This window comes from Dendrobates tinctorius, unplaced genomic scaffold (assembly GCF_039654945.1).
Source record: "Dendrobates tinctorius isolate UK_male_01 unplaced genomic scaffold, ASM3965494v1 ptg000062l, whole genome shotgun sequence".
Lineage (NCBI taxonomy): Eukaryota > Metazoa > Chordata > Amphibia > Anura > Dendrobatidae > Dendrobates > Dendrobates tinctorius.
This window is the reverse complement of record NW_027361730.1, coordinates 10,554,644-10,574,221: the sequence shown is the minus strand read 5'-3', so window position 1 is coordinate 10,574,221 and position 19,578 is coordinate 10,554,644. Positions and strand designations below refer to the sequence as shown.

The window sequence follows — 19,578 nt, the reverse complement described above, 5'->3', positions numbered from 1 at the left end:
AGAAAATTCTTTCCAGAGAGAGAGAAAATCCGACCAGGCATTTTCAAAGAAGAAAACGCCTTGGGGTGTTATATCCTTTCTCGCCGGAACTCATTGCAGACTGGTCAGCTTCACCGACCGTGGACCCTCCAGTTTCAAGACTGTCTAACAGCGCGGTCCTTCCGATTTCTGGGGGAGCATCTGTAGCAGACACTAATGACAGAGTCATAGGATCTTTTGCTAAGTTAGCATTCGAAGCGGCGTCTTCTGTTCTAAGCCCGGCCTTCGCTTCTACTTGGGCTTCTAAGGCCGTAGCGAAATGGGCTAAGGACCTCCGCCAAGGCATTTTGGCTGGAGACCAGCCAGAGCAGCTGGCGGATCTCGCCGACCAAATTTCGCATGCAGGCGAATATTTGGTCTCGGCCTCCCTGGATGCCGCATCCTGCGCAGCTCAGGCGTCAAGCAACTTGGTGGCTATTAGGCGCACAGTTTGGCTTAAGGCTTGGCAAGCGGACTTATCGTCAAAAAAGTCCCTCACCAGTTTACCGTTTCAGGGATCGCGTCTTTTCGGCGATAGGCTGGACCAGATAATTAAGGATGCCACTGGTGGCACAAGCTCCCTTCTTCCCCAGTCAAAATCTCGTCGACCTCCTCTGAAACGTCAGTTTCGACTCTTTCGGCTTTTTCGTCTCTTCACGACAGCAGATACGTCTTCCCACCAGCAGAGGCCTCAACCGCGCCAAGATAGGAAAAGTCTCATTTAGGCCCACTCCTTCCTGGCGATCTCATTCTTCCCAGGGTAGATCTACCAGACCTAGACCTGGAAGATCTTCCTCCGCTTGACTGGAATCAGAACACCGGAGCATACTCCCAGGTGGGCGGCCGTCTTCTTGCCTTCAGGGACGTATGGCTTGCCTCGGTGGAAGACGCTTGGGTCAGGGAAGTTGTATCTTCAGGATACAAAATAGAATTTATTTCATAGAATCGTAGAGTTGGAAGGGACCTCCTGGGCTATCTGGTCCAACCCCCTGCTCAAGGCAGGATTCGCTAAATCATCCCAGTCAGATGTCTGTCCAGCCTCTGTTTGAAGACTTCCATTGAAGGAGAACTCACCACTTCTCGTGGCAGCTTGTTCCACTCATTGATCACTCTAACTGTCAAAAAGTTTTTTCTAATATCTAATCTGTGTCTCCTCCCATTCAGTTTCATCCCATTGCTTCTAGTCTTTCCTTGTGCAAATGAGAATAAAGTTGATCCTTCTACAATGTGACAGCCCTTTAGATATTTGTAGACAGCTATTAAGTCTCCTCTCAGTCTTTTGCAAACTAAACAATCCCAAATCCTGCAACCTTTCCTCATAAGACAGGGTTTGCAGACCGGTCACCATTCTGGTCGCTCTTTTCTGAACTTGCTCCAGTTTGTTGATGTCTTTTTTAAAATGTGGTGCCCAAAACTGGACACAATATTCCATATGAGGTCTGACCAAAGAGGAGTAGAGGGAAATAATGACTTCACGTGATCTAGACTGTATGCTTCTGTTAATACATCCTAGAATTGCATTTGCCTTTTTTGCTGCTGCATCACACTGTTGACTCATATTCAGTCTGTGATCTATTAGTATACCCAAATCTTTTTCACATGTGCTGTTGCTTAGGCCTATTCCTCCCATTCTGTATATGCTTTTTTCATTTTTATTGCCCAGATGTAGTACTTTGCATTTTTCCCTGTTAAAAACCATTCTGTTAGTTGCTGCCCACTTCTCCAGTTTATTTATATCTTTTTGAATCCTCTCTCTCTCTTCTCTAGTATTAGCTATCCCTCCTAGCTTTGTGTCATCAGCAAATTTAATCAGTTTACCCTCAATTCCTTCATCTAAATCGTTGATAAAGATGTTGAACAATACAGGTCCCAGGACAGAGCCCTGTGGTACCCCACTTGAGACATTCTTCCAACTGGATGTGCAGCCATTTACGACCACTCTTTGGGTCCGATCACTAAGCCAGTTATGAATCCACCTAACAGTTGCCTTGTCCATTCCATACTTAGTCATTTTTTTCAATAAGGATTGTATGAGATACTTTGTCAAATACTTTGCTGAAGTCAAGATATACTATATCTACAGCATTTCCTTGATCCACCCAATCAGTGATTCCGTCATAGAAGGAAATTAAGTTAGTCTGACATGACTTATTAGTTACAAACCCATGCTGACTCTGTTTAATCACTTCATTCTTATCCAGGTACTGACATACATGTTGTTTAATAATTTGTTCAAAGATCTTTCCTGGTATAGAAGTCAGACTCACCGGCCTATAGTTGCCTGGGTCCACCTTCTTCCCCTTTTTGAAGATAGGAACAACATTTGCTCTTCTCCAGTCTTCTGGGACTTCTCCCAGAAGACTGGAGAAGAGCAAATGTTGTTCTCGTCCTCGGGATCGATTCTTCGAATCACGACCCCCGAAAGACCCCACCTTGGATCCAGGTTTCTTTTCAGCCATCGACTCTCTTCTCAAGTCGGGAGTGATTGTTCCAGTACCAGTAAAAGAGCGATTCACAGGTTTCTATTCGAACCTGTTTGTAGTGCCGAAAAAAGGAGGCACGGTTCGGCCCATTCTGGACTTATAACTACTGAACAAATGGTCGTCTGCAACATTTCAGGATGGAGTCCCTTCGTTCATTAATCGTTTCCATGCAGGCACAAGAATTCCTGTGCTCCATAGACATTCAAGACCCCTATCTACATGTCCCAATCTTCCTGGGTCATCAAAAATTCCTGCGTTTCGCGATACATCAGGATCACTTTCAGTTTGTCCCCCTGCCTTTCGGGCTCGCCACCGCCCCCATGGTTTTTACAAAATTCATGGCAGCGTTGATGACCATTTTGAGGATCAGAGGTCTCGTGCTCTTCCCGTACCTCGACGACCTCCTCATCAAAGCTTCATCCTTGTCCCAGGCTCTCGAAAGTCTGACCATTGTATGCGACACTCTTGCTCGATTCGGGTGGATCATCAACACAAAAAAGTCCTGCCTAGTTCCAACACAACGCCTTGTGTTTCTAGGCATACTTTTCGACACTCGTCAGGCAAAGGTCTTCCTTCCCGACAACAAGAGAGTAACTCTTCGGCGGGATGTTTGCTTCAGGCCCCCGACTCATTTCCCTTCGATCAGCCATGAGAGTTCTAGGGAGGATGGTTGCAACGTCGGAGGTGATTCCCTTCGCCCAATTCCACTCAAGACCGCTTCAGCGGGCCATTCTGTCGCAGTGGAACAAGTCTGTCTCCTCACTGGATCTTCCAATTCGACTCTCATTTCAGGTCAAGCTGTCCCTCAATTGGTGGCTAACATCTCCTCTTATCGCCCAGGGCCGATCGTTCCTTCCGGTACATTGGTAAGTGGTGACGACAGACTCCAGTCTTCTGGGCTGGGGCGCAGTGTTTCGCCATCTCACAATACAGGGCCGTTGGTCAAGGCAGGAAGCGACTCTTCCGATCAACGTCCTAGAGATACGGGCTATTTTCCTGTCCCTGATTCATTGGGACAAGCTGCTCAAAGGCCTGCCAATCCGGATTCAGACGGACAATGCCACAGCGGTGGCATATATCAACCACCAGGGAGGGACTCGGAGTTCCTCAGCATTGGCCGAGGTGTCCAAGATACTTCATTGGGCAGAAATGCCAGTCCCAGCGATATCCGCCGTACACATTCCGTGTGTGGAAAATGAGGCTGCCGATTTTCTCAGCCGCAAAGGCCTCGCGGCAGGGGAATGGTCCCTGCATCAGGAAGTCTTCCAATAGATTTGCCTTCGTTGGGGTACTCCGGACGTGGATCTGATGGCGTCCCGTCTGAACAAGAAAGTTCCATGGTTCGTATCCAGGGCCCGCGATCCCCCCGCGGTGGGCGCCGATGCTCTGACCATTCCTTGGTCACAGTTCGCGCTCCCCTATCTGTTCCCTCCTCTTCCTCTTCTGCCCAAGCTGTTGAAGAAGATCAAGGCAGAAGGGGTACCAGTTATCCTCATCGCGCCGGATTGGCCCAGAAGGTCTTGGTTTGCGGACATCGTTAACCTTCTCGCGGACGCTCCTTGGACACTTCCAGACATACCAGATCTGCTGTCTCAGGGTCCGATTTACCACCCCAATTCTCGGTCGCTCAATATGACTGCGTGGCCATTGAGACCGCGGTATTGAAAAAGTCAGGGTTTTCAGATCGGGTAATTCACACAATGATCCGGGCTAGGAAGCCTTCGTCTTCTAAAATATACTATAGAACGTGAAGGCATATTTTCGTTGGTGTGAGTCCAATCGCGTTCTGCCAATGTCTTTCTCGCTCCCTTCTATTCTAGCATTCCTCCAGGTAGGCCTAGACGGGGTCTGGCCCTTAGTTCTCTAAAGGGGCAAGTTTCGGCGCTTTCAATTCTTTTCCAGAAGATGCTATCCTCTCGGACGCAGGTAAAAACCTTTTTACAAGGGGCGGCCCATGCAGTTTCTCTGTATCGGGCTCCAGTGGATCCCTGGGATCTCAATTTAGTCCTAGAGGCTTTACAAGGTTCCCCCTTGAGCCTCTCATGGAGGTTTCTCTATCTCTTCTCTCTTGGAAAGTGGCCTTTCTAGTGGCCATTACTTCCATCCGACGTGTCTCGGAGTTTGCAGCTCTTTCTTGTCACCCTCCTTTTTAAGAGATTCACCAAGATAAAGTTGTTCTACGACCTACGCCGTCCTTTCTTCCCAAGGTGGTATCTGCTTTCCACTTGAATGAAGACATCGTTCTACCTTCTTTCTTCCCGGCTCCAGTTCATCCCCGGGAACGCTCCTTGAACAGACTGGACCTGGTCAGGGCGACGAAGGTCTACTTGGCTAGAACCGATGCGTTCCGGAAGACAGACACTCTTTTCGTCATCCCAGATGGGGCTCGAAAAGGCCTGCCGGCCTCTAAGGCGACTATTGCGCGCTGGATCAGATCGGCTATCTTAGAGGCTTACCGGATAAAGAACAGAGCGCCCCCCTCTGGGATTAAGGCTCAATCCACTTGGGCAGTGGGCGCATCCTGGGCGGTGCACAACAGGGCTTCTGCGATGCAGCTTTTTAAAGCTGCAACCTGGTCCTCTGTTCACACCTTTGTATAATTTTACAAGGTCCACACCTACGCTTTGGCGGATGCCAGCCTAGGAAGAAGGATCTTGCAGGCGGCGGTGGTGAGTCCGCTGACCTGATGGAAGTTTGTTTCTCACCCCAGGGACTGCTTTGGGACGTCCCATGGTTCCTGTGTCCCCCAATGAAGCGATAGAGGAAACAGGATTTTTAGTTGCTTACAGTAAAATCTGTTTCTCGGAGCCTTCATTGGGGGACACGGCACCCTCCCATGTTTTCAACTTCTAGTTGAATTGTTGGTTTACTTTTTATTCTATTGCTTCTCCTACTGCTTTCTCACTAACTGAGTAATTGAGCGCCAGTCGGTGGGGTGTATACTGCGGAGGAGGAGCTACCTTATTTGCATAGTGTCAGCCTCCTAGTGGCAGCAGCATACTCCATGGTTCCTGTTTCCCCCAATGAAGGCTCCGAGAAACAGATTTTACGGTAAGCAACTAAAAATCCTGTTTTCTGACCAGTGTCCCTTTGAGGCAATAACTCTGTAATGCTTTAACGGATCTCGCTGATTCTGAGATTATTTTCTCATGACATATTGTACTTCGTGATTGAAATAAAATTTGTTTAATATAGCTTGCATTTACTTTTGAAAAAAAATCAGAAATTTGATGACAATTTCGCAGTTTCGTAACTTTTAATTTTTAGATCCTTAAACCAGAGAGTTATGTCACACAAAATGGTTAATAAATATCATCTCCCACATGTCTGTTAAATCGGCATCATTTTTTAAACCAATTTTTCTTTTTGTCAGAAAGTTATAAGGGTTAAAAGTTGACTAGCGATTTCTCAATTTTCCAACAAAATTTGCAAAACCATTTTTTACGGACCACCTCACATTTGAAGTGACTGAGGGGTCTATATGACAAAAAATACCCCAAAATGACACCATTTTAAAACTGCACCCTTCAAAGTGGTCAAAACCACGTTTAAGGAATTCTTTTAACACTTGAGGTGCTTCACAGGAACTGAAGCAAAGAAGGAAAAAATGTAATTTTAGTTTAGACCCATTTTTTTTCAATTTTTTTTTATTTTCACAAGGTGAACACGAGAAAATGGACCCCAAAATTTGTTGTGCAATGTCTTCTCAGTACACCGATTCCCAATATGTGTGGGAAAACTACTCTTTGTTAGGGCTCAGAAGGGAAGGAACACAGTTTGACTTAATGAACGCAAATTTGGCTGGAATTGAGAGTTGGCGCCATGTCGCGTTTGGAGAGCCCCTGATGTGCCTAAATAGTGCCAACCCCCCACAAGTGACCTTCTTTTTTTCTTTTTTTTTTTAATTAGACCCCTCAAGGAATTTTTCTAGCTGTGTCGTGAGCACCTTGAACTCCCAGGTGCTTCACAGAAATTTATAACGTAGAGCCATAAAAAAAAAAAAAAAAAAAAAAAAAAATCACATTTTTCCCACAGAAATTTACTTTCAGCGCCAATTTTTTTTATTTTCACAAGGGTAACAGGAGAAAATGGGGGGGAAAGAAACTGTTTGGGTGTAAGGCAGGGCTCGGAAAGAAAGGATTGACATTTTGGAATGCAGACTTTGATGGAATGGTCTCTGGGTGTCATGTCGCGTTTGGAGACCCCTAAACAGTAGAAATCCCCACAAGTGGTCCAATATTGGAACTGACCTAGTGATTTCCTGGTATGTGAATTTTATAATGTGGCATACGTAAATTGTGTCGAGTGCATCAGGATGGTAGACGTGAGTTGTGTAAGTCAGAAATTTAGTAGTCCATGGATGTGTGGTACAGTTTGAAGCATTCATTTTTACCCAGGCCAGGATTGTCTGGGCAGCTGTCGCATTGCCAAATGGTGGCCTTTCTTATCCCCCTTCTTTAACACACTTGGCACCTTTGTTGCAACCTTCCTTTTCTTTGAGGTTTGAGGTACCTCACAGGGGAAATGTTGCCCTGGTAAGATACAGACATCTTAACTTCTAGAAGTACTATGGCCTGATCCTTACTGACTGCCAAATATTAGTACCTTGATCACTAACTTCTGGAACTGAAGGTACATATCGGTCTGTACATCGTGATAGCACAAAAGCGTTATACTTTGCCATCTGTATGATGTGCACGAACAGCTTCTTGTACCACACCTTAGCTTTTCTCATGATGCTGTATGGCTGGGGGACTTGATCAGAGAGATCAACTCCACCCATGTTCTTGTTGTACCCCACGGCACACTCTGGGTTGTGGACGTGTGTATAGGAATCTTGTACAGCTGTGGGGCTGCTGCCATTACCATGTGTAGTGGTCAAGACGAGGACATCCCTCTTGTACTTGACCACCATGTTGTCGCTACTTTGGTCTCTGCTCTCGCCCTTTCTGAGAAGCTGCCCAACTACCAACTAGTATAATAGGGAGGCCTCCGATTTTTGTGAACAGTACCGCATTTTGCGGTACCTCGCACTGAGAGGGACTTCAAGAGGGGGATGATGGTATAAAAGTTATCTACGTAGAGGTGATAAGCTTGATCCAGCAGTGGGTGCACCAAATCCCACAAAATTTTCCCACTCACTCCCAGGATAGGGAATGATTTAGCGGGTTGAATCCGGGTGTCCTTCCCTTCATATACTCTACAACCTGCGTGAAAATACTCATGATACACCCACAGGTTTAGAGGTTTATTGCGTACCAGGCCCTCTTACTGGGCAGGTATTGTCAGAATTTGAGCCTCTTCTTGTAATGTTTTGGTCACTCAGCCACGCAAATGTCCCTTTTGGAGAACGTACACCTTAGCAAACTTGTTGCTGACGTGATCAATAACTGGCCGAACTTTGAAAAGTTGATCAAGGTTGGGGTAATCTTGGGGAGGACGCTGCATTATTGTTGTAATGCAAAAATTGGTGGATGGCCTCAAAATGTTTACTGGTCGTAGCCATTCTGAAAACTGGAGTGTTGTATAAAACATCAACACTGCCAATATTGCCAAAGTTCTGGCTTCTTCACTAACCCCTTCACTAACCCAAAACGTCTTCATTTCTTTTGTGTCTACATGGATCGAGCTAGAAAATGACTAGTTGTGTTTTGGGCCAAAAATAGGCCCAAAATAGCTGGGCTTACAAATTGTTTCGGCCACCATGAGACTTTCAAAAGCCTCAGAGAAAAAGACTTTGAAAAAGTCTATTTCTGTGTGGCCGGGTAGTGTCTAATTGGATTCCTGATTGCCCCACAAATTCAGAAATCTGTGTCCCATAATCTTCGGGGGGTAAGGTTCATACGGGGTCAGTAGCGGTCTTCGCTTTTTAATTTCCTGTCTTGGGGCGTCTGCGTGGTGGTTCGGTATCATTTAAGGAGGAGGAGGAAAAAAAGAAGGTGGCATCCTCTCCCTCACTATCCGTGTTGGAGGCCAGGAAGGCATATGCCTTCTTAGCTGAATACCGTGATTGGGATGAGCGTGACATTTTATCTTGTATGTGGTGTTGATGCTCAACGGCTGTAGGACGCACACACGGATGTGATGCAAAAAGGGGTTTAAAAAAAATAGACAGGAAAAAAAGTCCTGGCCAAAAGTGAGCATGAGTGCCATTCAATGATATGCGTCTGACCTGCGGCTCGGCGGCTGTGGGACGCATGTATGGAGGTGGCTCAAAGTGGGGGGAGAAAGTTGGGGCAAAAAAGTCCTGGAAAAAAGTGAGCACAGGTGCCGATCAATGATTTGTGTCACTGATCAGCTCTCAGCGGCTGCAGGACACACGAACAAGAAAAAAAACTACCCAAAAACAAGTGATCAAAAAGTGATCAGCACTTGCCTGCAGAAGGGGGGTGTGGGGAGTGGGTTAGGGAGAGGCGGAAAAGGGAAGAGAGTGTGATTAGCATGGAGTAGGAAAAAATCAAAGATCAGGAACGTCCCGGAGCATCTTCTTTCTTTCAGGAACAGCAGCAACATCAGCAGTAGTGGTGGCACAGGCTTGAAAAAGTATGTAGAACCACATGGTCCAGCACAGCTGGTCTGCCTGGGTCACCTGCCATAGCATTTCATTTCATTCAAATGTTGACGGATAGTTTGCGCTGACACTCATACACCGTGAGCTTGAATTTCTTTGAAACTTGATTATGGTTGCTTATCCACCATCCGAATCATCCTGCACGGAAACCTTTCATCAATTTTTTTTTTTGTGCCGTCCACATTCAGAGAGATTAGCTATAGTACCATGAGTTGTAAACTTCTTTATTTATGTTACGCACCGTGGACAAAGGAACATCTAGATCTCTAGAGAAGGACTTGTAACCTTGACATTGTTGATATTTTTCAACAATTTTGTTTTTCACGTCCTTAGGCAGTTCTTTTCTCCATGCTTAGTGTGATGCACGCAGACACACAATGCAAAGATTGAGTCAACTTCTCCATTTTTTATATGGTTTCAGGGGTGATTTTCATATTACCCACACTTGTTACTTGCCACAGGTGAGTTTGAACGAACATCACATGCTTGAAGCAAAGTTGTTTATCCACAATTTTGAAAGGTTGACAACAATTTTGTCTGGCCCATTTTGGGGGTTTTGTGTTAAATTATGTCCAATTTGCCTTTTTTTTCTCTTTTTATGTTGTTCCAATATACACAAAGGAAATAAACTTGTGTATAACAAAACATATAGTTTAATAATTTTATGGGAGAAATACTTGATTTTCTGGAACAATTTCAAGAGTGCCAACACTTTCAGCCATGGATGTACTTCACAAGCTCTCAATGCAATTCTATTCGAGGCAGAACCAGGCTCTCTTAGACTTGTATCGAAACACTAGAGCATCCGACAGGAGTGAGGCTGGAAAACTAGATTGGTGCTTTCAGTGCATTTGTTCTATGGAGGTTAAGTGCTCCTACCCAACCCTCACTTTCCTTTTTAAAATTACTTGCTAATGGTTCATGTAGTCTAGAGTCTATTGTAATAAATTGTGTGTGTCTATATAACATAATTTTTATTCTTTTGTAATGTTTCGCTCTCAATGAAAACCGCTTTTATACATATAGATACACAAAACTGATACATCAATCTTTATAAGGCTGACTTCTATCCTTGCCATATATAGCTTTCCAAAAAAATATACAAAATATGTTCAGATTCAGGTTGTGTTTTCACATATCCTCTCTAAAGTAGCTATGTTGACAACCTGCTGACCTTGTGTTCATGCACAGCAGCCTTTCAACAATTAGGACCCAGACCTCATCTGACCCCTTATTGCGGAGACCTATAGAAGAGATTGCTGTGCATACACAGGAAGTCTCCACAGTTGGTTACAGAGCTGTGCATTGGCAGCAATTGACTTAACATGAAAGGGACTCTGTCAGCACAGAATTGACTATTCACACTAAGTGCAGGCGCTCGGAGCTTCATGGTGGGGCCAAATATTTAGATACACCTTCCCACTTGCTTGGCTTCCAGCTATCTCTGCCCAATCGGCATGACTTATTTTGAACAGACATTCTGTCCTGACAGAGCCCCTTTTAAGTGGTTGTCCAGCATAAAACAAATGCTTTTGAACAGTCCCAGCACACTCTTGACACTAAAAAATATTTTGTCTTATGCAGTATTGCCATTAGCTGGTCTTCCAGTTTGTTTAGGTGCAAAGGTGTCCCCCAATTCTGAGATCATGTTGGGTTCTTTCCCATGTTTGATTCATAGTTCAAGGACGTGTACTATTTGTATGCCGAGTCTAAAATGTTTATACCATTTATTTTATAGTGTCCAACCTTCAAGCGAAATGCAGAAGGCAAAGAAGTTCCAGAACCCTTTGCTGCAGAAGCAAAGTTTTTTACAGAGTCACGTCTACTGCAAAGAGATGTACAAATTGTTCTAGAGAGCAGCCACAACCAAAATACCTTGGGCACCATTCTTCATCCCGTATGTCATTTTTTAAAATATGTCTATTATATAATATATTTCAGTGATAGACTCTTAGTTGCATTTGTTTCTAAACGTGGTATGAAACCTTTTCCCCTTTGCAGAATGGAAATATTACAGAATTGCTCCTGAAAGAAGGTTTTGCTCGTTGTGTAGATTGGTCTATTGCTGTGTATACCCAAGGTGCTGAGAAGCTCCGTGCAGCAGAGCGGTAAGTCTGTATGATCATATTGTGTCACTTGTCTGATCAATTTAATGGATTATAAGGTTAACCCCTTAATGTCCTATACACATTAGACTAATATCAGCTGAACCCACCAATATCGATGTGTTTGGCTGACAATCTAATGAATATTGGGGCGCTGGCCAACTGACGGTCAGGGGAAAAAGTCAATCGGACATATCCAATTTTGGTCTGCCGAATGTTCTCCTGGAGATAAGCCAGTAGCCAACTTATCATCTGGCAACTTTCTTATTGTGAACACAGGAATATTTTTTCATTCATTTTTAAACCTACAAATAAAGCAAAATTGACAACCCCCATACCCTTGCCATCTTCTGGTCATACCCATTCTGTCTTAACCCCTTCCTTACTGATGATGGAATAGTACGTCATCGGTAAGGTCCCCCCGCTTTGAGGTGGGCTCCGGCGGTGAGCCCACCTCAAAGCTGCAACATGTCAGCTGTTATGAACAGCTGACATGTGCCCGCAATAGGCGCGAGCGGAATCGCTGCCCGCCCGCGCCTATTAACTAGTTAAATCCCGCTGTCAAAGCTGACAGCGGGCATTTAGATAGCATTTCCGGCCACCGTGAGCTCATCGCCGACCCCAGTCACGTGATCGGGGGTCGGCGTCATGTTGCCTGGACAACCAGAGGTCTCATAGAGACCTCTATGGTTGTTCCAGGCAGATGGCTTTCAGCGCCACCCGGTGGTCGGCGCTGAAAGTACAGGAGTAAATTTACTACATATGAGCGATCTGCTCATCGCTCATAAGTAGCAGAGCCGATCGAGTATTGCATGCTTCAAGCCTCCTATGGAGGCTATTGAAGCATGCCAAAAGTAAAAAAAAATAAAAAAAAAATGTTTAAAAATAAAAAAAAAACCTAAAAGTTCAAATCACCTCCCTTTCGCCCCAATCAAAATAAAACAATAAAAAAAAAATCCCACATACACATATTTAGGTATCGCCGCGTTCAGAATCGCCATATCTATCAATAAAAAAAGCATTAACCCGATTGCTAAACAGCTTAGCGGGAAAAAAATTAAAAACGCCAGAATTACGTTTTCTTGGTCGCCGCGACATTGCGTTAAAATGCAATAACGGGCGATTAAAAGAACGTATCTGCACAAAGGTGGAATCATTAAAAACGTCAGCTCGGCACACAAAAAATAGGCCCTCACCCGATCCCAGATCACGAAAAATGGAGATGCTACGGGTCTCAGAAAATTGCGCAATTTGGTTTTTTTTGTAAGCAAACTTTGGAATTTTTTTTCACCACTTAGATAAAAGAGAGCATAGACCTGTTTGGTGTCTATGAACTCGTAATGACCTGGAGAATCATAATGGCAGGTTAGATTTAGCAACTAGTGAACCCAGCAAAAAAGCCAAGCAAAAAACAAGTGTGGGATTGCACTTTTTTTGCAATTTCACCGCACTTGGAATTTTTTTCCCATTTAAAAGTACACGACATGGTAAAACCAATGGTGTTGTTTAAAAGTACAACTCGTCCCGTAAAAAATAAACCATCACATGGCCATATTGACAGAAAAATAAAAATGTTATGGCTGTGGAAAGAAGGGGAGCGAAAAACGAAAAATCGAAAAAAGCTCTGGGAGTGAAGGGGTTAGTAGACACCCCACTCACCCTTTCTGCACATCTGGCACTGTTGTCAATTGCCCAGGGGATGTTCTTCAAGGCAGATTAGGTCTACTTAGAGACATGACACCCTAATGCTGCCAACTTCAGCATTGCTGCCATGACTCTTGGTAAGCTCTGTATGCATTGTGCACTCTGAATGCAAGTTTTTTTTTCTTTCATTTTCATCTCTAAGATCATGCTTTCATGTTAAGCAGCAGTATTCTGGTGACTGGTTCCATTTAGGGTATGTTTCCATGGGCCCTATTGGCAGCGCTTTGGACACAGCTCTGCCCAAAATGCTGCCCCCTTTTGTACGCGCGGTGATTCCGCATGTGTTCATTGAACACTTGCGGAATCACCGCATCCTATACATAGAACAGTGCTATTTATCTTGCGGAGGCTGAGCGTCTCCGCAAGATAAATAGACATGATGTGGTCTATAATGACGTGCCGCATGTGCGTATACGCGGGTGTGCCACCTGCTTGTTTGAACGCATAGTGGAGATTGGATTTCATGAAATCCCCCCACTATGCTATAACATCTGGACGCTCCGGTTTCCACGCTGTGGCTGTACACCACGTCGAATCCACAGCGTTTACTGACCATGGAAACATACCCTTAAGCTTTTCTTAATGCTGCAGGTTCAGAGGAGTTGAAGTAACATGTTAAAAAATGTACACTCTTGAGAAATGGTGAGTCTGAAATGTGTGCTGTTTTTTGTCCCTCCCCTTCAAAAAGCTACTTTGGCATGATTATGCTACATTGTAATTTTTGAAATGTCTAAGCTGCCTATATTCAGAGGAGATGACTTGTGAAATCTAAGTATATTTTACTTTTATCTTAGTTTTGCTAAGGAGCGCAAAGTGAGGATCTGGAGAGATTATGTGGCCCCCACTGCCAGTTTGGATCAGAAAGACAGACAATTTGTGGCAAAGGTAATGTCAACTATGTTGCAATTTTTTTATTTCTGTACTACACCTACTAAGGGGCTTAAACCAGTGGTTCAGTCATGACAAGGTGATACAGTGTGCAACGCCAGTAATTGTATGTAGTGTAACCAATTTTGAGCCGTTTATGCCATTTTTCTTAGTCTCATAAAAGAGGGAGACACAAAAGCGCAAATAGGGTCTTATCAAACATTACACAGAGTTGCCCTCTAAGAGAACTACTCACCTGGTGAGAGTGAAGGAAAGACATATATTAATGGCGGCTGCTGCAGATCCACAGGTCAGTGCAGGACCTGGTTGAAGCATACACTTAGGTGGGAAGGAAGGATCATCCCCGCCCTGCTGCAAGAAGAATTCCAAAAATTGTAGAGGTTTCAACGTGGTTTATTCTACACGTTTCGGGTTCAGGTGACCCCTTCATCAGGACATACCACAAATACCACTGAACTTCAGGCTTGTTTGTGCCTTGTGTGTCTTTTTGTGTGATTTGTGGGCCCACTGTGCCACAGCGCCAGGCCTACCCAGGAAGGGGCTTAAATAAGCGGCTATCTTGGTGTTTACTGGAGCCTCTAAGTGGTGAGGTCAGGCTCGTGCTGCAGGTAGCTGCCAGCTAACACTCCAGGGCAGAAGCCAGTACTGTAACTGCTGGTCAGGTACACTGACACTGATTTAGGACTTAGTTCTGACATACTGGTCCAGGATTCAGAATCAGGGTTAGGCTACCGATGGACCGGGGAATAGCGCGCATGTACTGGCTGCACTGGGACCAGGGGTCTTCAGGAACAGGACTGACTGTTCAGGGGACAGGATTCAGGCACTGTCCACACCAGGAGCAGGGGACAAGGTTCAGGCACTGGCCGCTCCGGGACCAGGGGACAATGTTTAGGCACTGGTCGCGCTGAGACTAGGGGTCGAGGTTTAGTCACTGGCTGCTTCGGGACCACGGGGCGAGGATACCGGACTGGCCACACCTGGACCTGGGGTCTACAGACACAGAACTGGCCACTCCGGGACCAGGGGATAACATTCATGCCCTGGCCTCACTGGGACCAGGGGACCTAGCCATACTGGAATCAGGGGACAGCACTACTCACTAGCAGTACATCTTACGAACTATAATTCACTTGTTACTTGGCGACTCCCTAGGGAAGAGGGAGTCTTTTATACAAGATGCCTCCCAGCTATTGGCTGGGAGCCTTCTTGTGTGGCAGGTGTACTACTTATGCTATATGCCTCTGAGCAACAGGCTGAGAGCATTTAGCATAATGTGCGCGCTGCCACCTTAAGAACTGGGAAGCATGGACATGCGCATACTAAGCACGCTACCGGACTGCGGCACGTAAGCAGGAAGTAGCTGGAGGGACACGCCAGGAGACAACTCCGTTGGGCTGGGATGGTGAGTGAGCCGGGGTCCCTGCAGGAGGTGGAAGTGGACATTGTGCAGTGGCATCGACAGGAGTGTTGCACCTTATTATTTAATCTTGTGCACATGATTTGTGTCTGATAACAGTGCTTAATAGTGACATCTGCTTGCATATGAAACAATTTGCACACAAGCTCAATGGTTCTCTGATGAGGAAAGCTGGATATGCAGTGCTTAGCATAAATGAGTACACCCCTTTTGAAAAGTAAGATTCTAATTAATATCTCACTGAACACAAGAGCAATTTACAAACTTTTGAAAAGACTATGTTTCATAGAACATTTTTATTAACCTATAACATGAAAGTATATAATTTTCATTACAGAGCCTTCAGTTTTACTCTACTTAGTTGATGCCAAAATTATTGCACCCACATCAAAAACAGCTACATCTAGTACTTAGTTCGGCCTCCATGATTTTTTAAAGACAATACTAAGTCTCAGTGCACGGAATGAAAAAGTTGGCAACATATTGCAACGGTTATCCTTTTCCATTCTTCAAGAACGACCTCTTAAACTGCTGGATAGAGGGTGATGCTCAACTTGTCTCTTTATAATTCCCCATGTGTGTTTGATTGGGTTTAGATCAGGAGACGCTTGGGCATTGAAAGACTTTAATCCTGTTCTTCTTTAGAAATGCATCTGTGGTCTTAGATTTTTGTTTTGGATCATTGTCATGTTGAAAAAATGCACGTCTACCAAGGGCACAGAATGAGGGGAGCATCTTCTTTTTCAATTTATATGTCACGGGTTTATCGCGACAGAGAGGAGCCAGAATACCGCACTGTCTGATTTCTCGTACTCTTGCACTGCTAAGCACTTTACCTTCATATTAACAGTGCAGGTTTCTGCTAGCAGGGCAGGGGTTAATCTGTTCAGTTGAGAGCTCCTGGTACTTTCCTGCTTTGATGCTCTCAGCTGTTCGGTATTGGCCACTCCCCTCTGCTATATAGACTCTCATCTGGCAATCAAGGATTGCCAGTGTTAGTTTGATACTGTCTGGAGCTGTTGGTTTTTTGAGGAGGCGTTTTTGGAGTATTGAGTGTTGCTTGGTAATTTGTTTGTGTGCAAATCCTCATCATCTCCTATTTAATTTTCCCTTTCTTTACTTCTCGGTGCTCCATTCTGTTTGTCAGTTCATATTTGTATGATTGGTATTTTTTATTTATCCCAGCACGTCTTCCCTTTTAAGTCTGTTTTCTGTCCCTGGGTGGGTGAAGGGTACAGAAAAGGGCAGATTCAGGAGCACAGTAAGGCCGCTAAGCCCCGCCCCCTGCCACGCCTCCGCCGGTAGCTCCGCCTACCGGTGCATGACGCTGCCTGCGTCCCCTATCTTTATCACTGGGGGTGCAGGCCGTGCGCAGTATGCGTTTGGCGGCGCATGCGTCCTTTTGACGGTGCGCCGACCTGCGCCAAACGCAACCTGCTGCAGTTTGGTTGCGCTCGGCGCACCGTCAAAAAGGCGCATGCGCCACCAAACGCATACTGTGCACGGCCTGCGCCCCCCAGTGATAAAGATAGGGGACGCAGGACGCATGCAGCGTCATGTGCCGGTAGGCGGAGCTACCGGCGGAGACACGGCAGGGGGCGGGGCTTAGCGGCGGCTGTGCGCAGGCCGTCGTTGCGCTCAAAAGCGCTAGTGTGAAACTAGTCTAAGGCACATGGCCCCGATGTCTTCACCATCAGAAGTCATCCGGGTGAGCATGGATAGATAGGGTGCCCTTAGCCCCGAGATAGTTTGCAACTGTGCCATGGCAATAGAGCTGTACTTCTGTGAATTCATGATGCCATCAGTGAAATGTAGCTCCCCGACACCAGCAGCACTCATGCAGCCCCCCACATAAGGACACTGCTACCACCTTCTTTAACTCTAGGCACTATGCTTTTTTCTTTGTACCCCTCACCTTTGCGACATCATACAGGTTTAAAGCCATCAGTTCCAAAAACATTTATCTTGGTCTAATGACCCCAGGGTATAGACCCAGTAGCCTTCATATTTTTCAGCACATTGTAGGTGGACTTTTTTGTGCATGGGCTTCAGAAAAGGCGTCCTTCGTGGACGACACCCATGCATTCCAGTCCTCTCTTATGTATGAGTATAGTGGTATGTGAAACACTCCGGTTTGGTTTTCTACTTCTTTAGCTAACTGCAGTGAACTTGCATCCCGATTTTCTTCAACCCCTTTCATCAGAAGACGCTCCTGTTTAGGTGCTCAATTCTGTGGTCGACCTAGATGTCTCTTTGAGGTGGTTGCAGTTCCATGTCTGTTAAATTTTTGTATCACTTTTTGCTACATTATTATGACCGATAAGTAAAGCTTTGGTGATCTTCTTGAGCTTTCACTTTTCTTTTGTAAAGAAATGGTTTTCTTTCTCTGGTTGTGTGACATTTCTCTTCCATGCTGGGCCATTGGTTGCAGCATGAAATGGGAAAGAGTTTTCCTTGTAAAGTAACTCCCTTTTTATAGTCTACTGTCTGCTGGATACTTGTTTAATGAATAATTAGACTTAACTTTGGTTGAATTCTTCTTAATTAGAATTTTGTAGCCTAAATGTTAGCTTTGCTCCTTAGACTTTCATTGAGGTGTACTCCTTTTTGCAACATCGAGCCTGATGAAGGGGCCGCCTGAGCCCTGAAAGCTTGCAAGTATAATTTCTCTGGTTAGCCAATAAAGGTATCACTCCTTGAAATACCTTTCTCATTTTTTGGGGACATAAGTATTTACATTGATTTTTCTGGCTATCACTGTACCACAATATTATTTTGTATTGTACATCGTAAAAGTGTCAAATCAAAATAGAATTAACTTACCGTATATACTCGTGTATAAGCCAACCCCCCCTAATTTTTTTTTTTTAAATTCGTTTATTGAACCAAAGGCAGGGTATACAGTATGCAAACCAACAGCAATGAAAATATCATGTTAGGCCGGTTTCACATTTGCGTTAAAGGCCGCAGTGTCGGCCTGCGCACGGCCGCCACTAAGCCCCGCCCCCTGCCGTTCCTCCGCCGGTAGCTCCGCCACCGGGCGCATGACGCTGCATGCGTCCCCTATCTTTATCACTGAGGACGCAGGCCGTGCGTAGTATGCGTTTGGCAGCGCCTGCGTCCTTTAGACGGTACGCCGAGCGCAACCAAATTGCAACAGGTTGCGTTTGGCGCTGGTCTGCGCACCGTCAAAAGGACGCAGGCGCCGCCAAAATGCATACTGCGCACGGCCTGCGTCCTCAGTGATAAAGATAGGGGACGCATGCAGCGTCATGTGCCCGGAGGCGGAGCTACCGGCGGAGGCGTGGCAGGGGAGGGGCTTAGCGGCGGCCGTACGCAGGCCGACGCTGCGGCCTTTAACGCAAATGTGAAACCGGCCTAACACACATACATATCACAGAGCAACAATGTCAAGCAGCGTGTGTATACCAACTGTGCATTGAATAAAACATACTGTCAATTGCCTTATATTAGTCTGTGTAATATTATTCAAATAATATAGCCTGCCTACTTCTAAAACACTACTACTACAACAAAACAAATATTTGCAGCCTATGTCTATATATTTAGCCCTTTATCATGCGATATCTCCGTCCTACAACGTGAGGTGAGAGGAGTTCCACCTCTCCCATATCTTCCAAAATTTACCCGGGCACCCTCTGTTTTGGTAAAGCGTGCGCTCATATGGGATAATCAAGTTCACCAATTCTATCCAGGCCCTAAGGGAGGGATCCGATCCCCCCATCCACCGCAGTACCAACACCTTCCGTGCCATGAACAATGTCTCCCGTAAGAAATTCCCCGTATAATGTCCCCATGTCTCATCATCCCACACCCCAACACAGACAAACCAATGGCTCAAGGGGAACAGGAATCTGTGCCAGGGAGGTTAATAATGACGTCACCTCTTTCCAATAGTGTGCTATATTCGGACATTGCCAAATCATGTGAACAAAATCTGCATCGGATGCATGGCATCTCAGACACTCCGAAGATTGGAAACGGCCCATCTTAAAAAGTCGAGTCGGAGTCAAATATGATTGGTTTATGATATAAAGTTGTATCATTCTATTGTTAATTGACGGAGACACCTTAGTTGGTGACTCCAGAATTTCCTCCCACTCCTCTCCCTGAGTATCAGGGATGAGCCTTTCCCATTTCCCCCTAACCAAGCATACGGCAGATTCCGTCCCCACCGATAGCATGTGTGTGTACAGAGAGGAGATGAGACCCTGGGGACCCTGTGATTTAAGAATGCCTATCAAGGGTAGTGACGAAATAGCATTATTCATACCGATATGTCTCGTGCGATTGAAAGGCTGATCTTAATTGCAAATATCGGAAGAATTGTGACCTCGGGACATTGCACGTAGCTTGTAATTGTTCAAA

At 45.3% G+C, this 19,578-nt stretch overlaps 1 protein-coding gene across 2 annotated transcripts in view; it reads left to right on the top strand.

Annotated features, from left to right (window-relative positions):
• Positions 1–19,578, top strand: part of SND1 (staphylococcal nuclease and tudor domain containing 1) — a 956,786-nt gene that overhangs the window by 86,868 nt on the left and 850,340 nt on the right. For both annotated transcript variants that reach the window (XM_073579241.1, XM_073579240.1), the window contains exons 7-9: positions 10,811–10,969; positions 11,074–11,180; positions 13,676–13,766. In XM_073579241.1, coding sequence (XP_073435342.1) covers positions 10,811–10,969; positions 11,074–11,180; positions 13,676–13,766 — 357 coding nt within the window. The remainder of the gene's footprint in view (positions 1–10,810; positions 10,970–11,073; positions 11,181–13,675; positions 13,767–19,578) is intronic.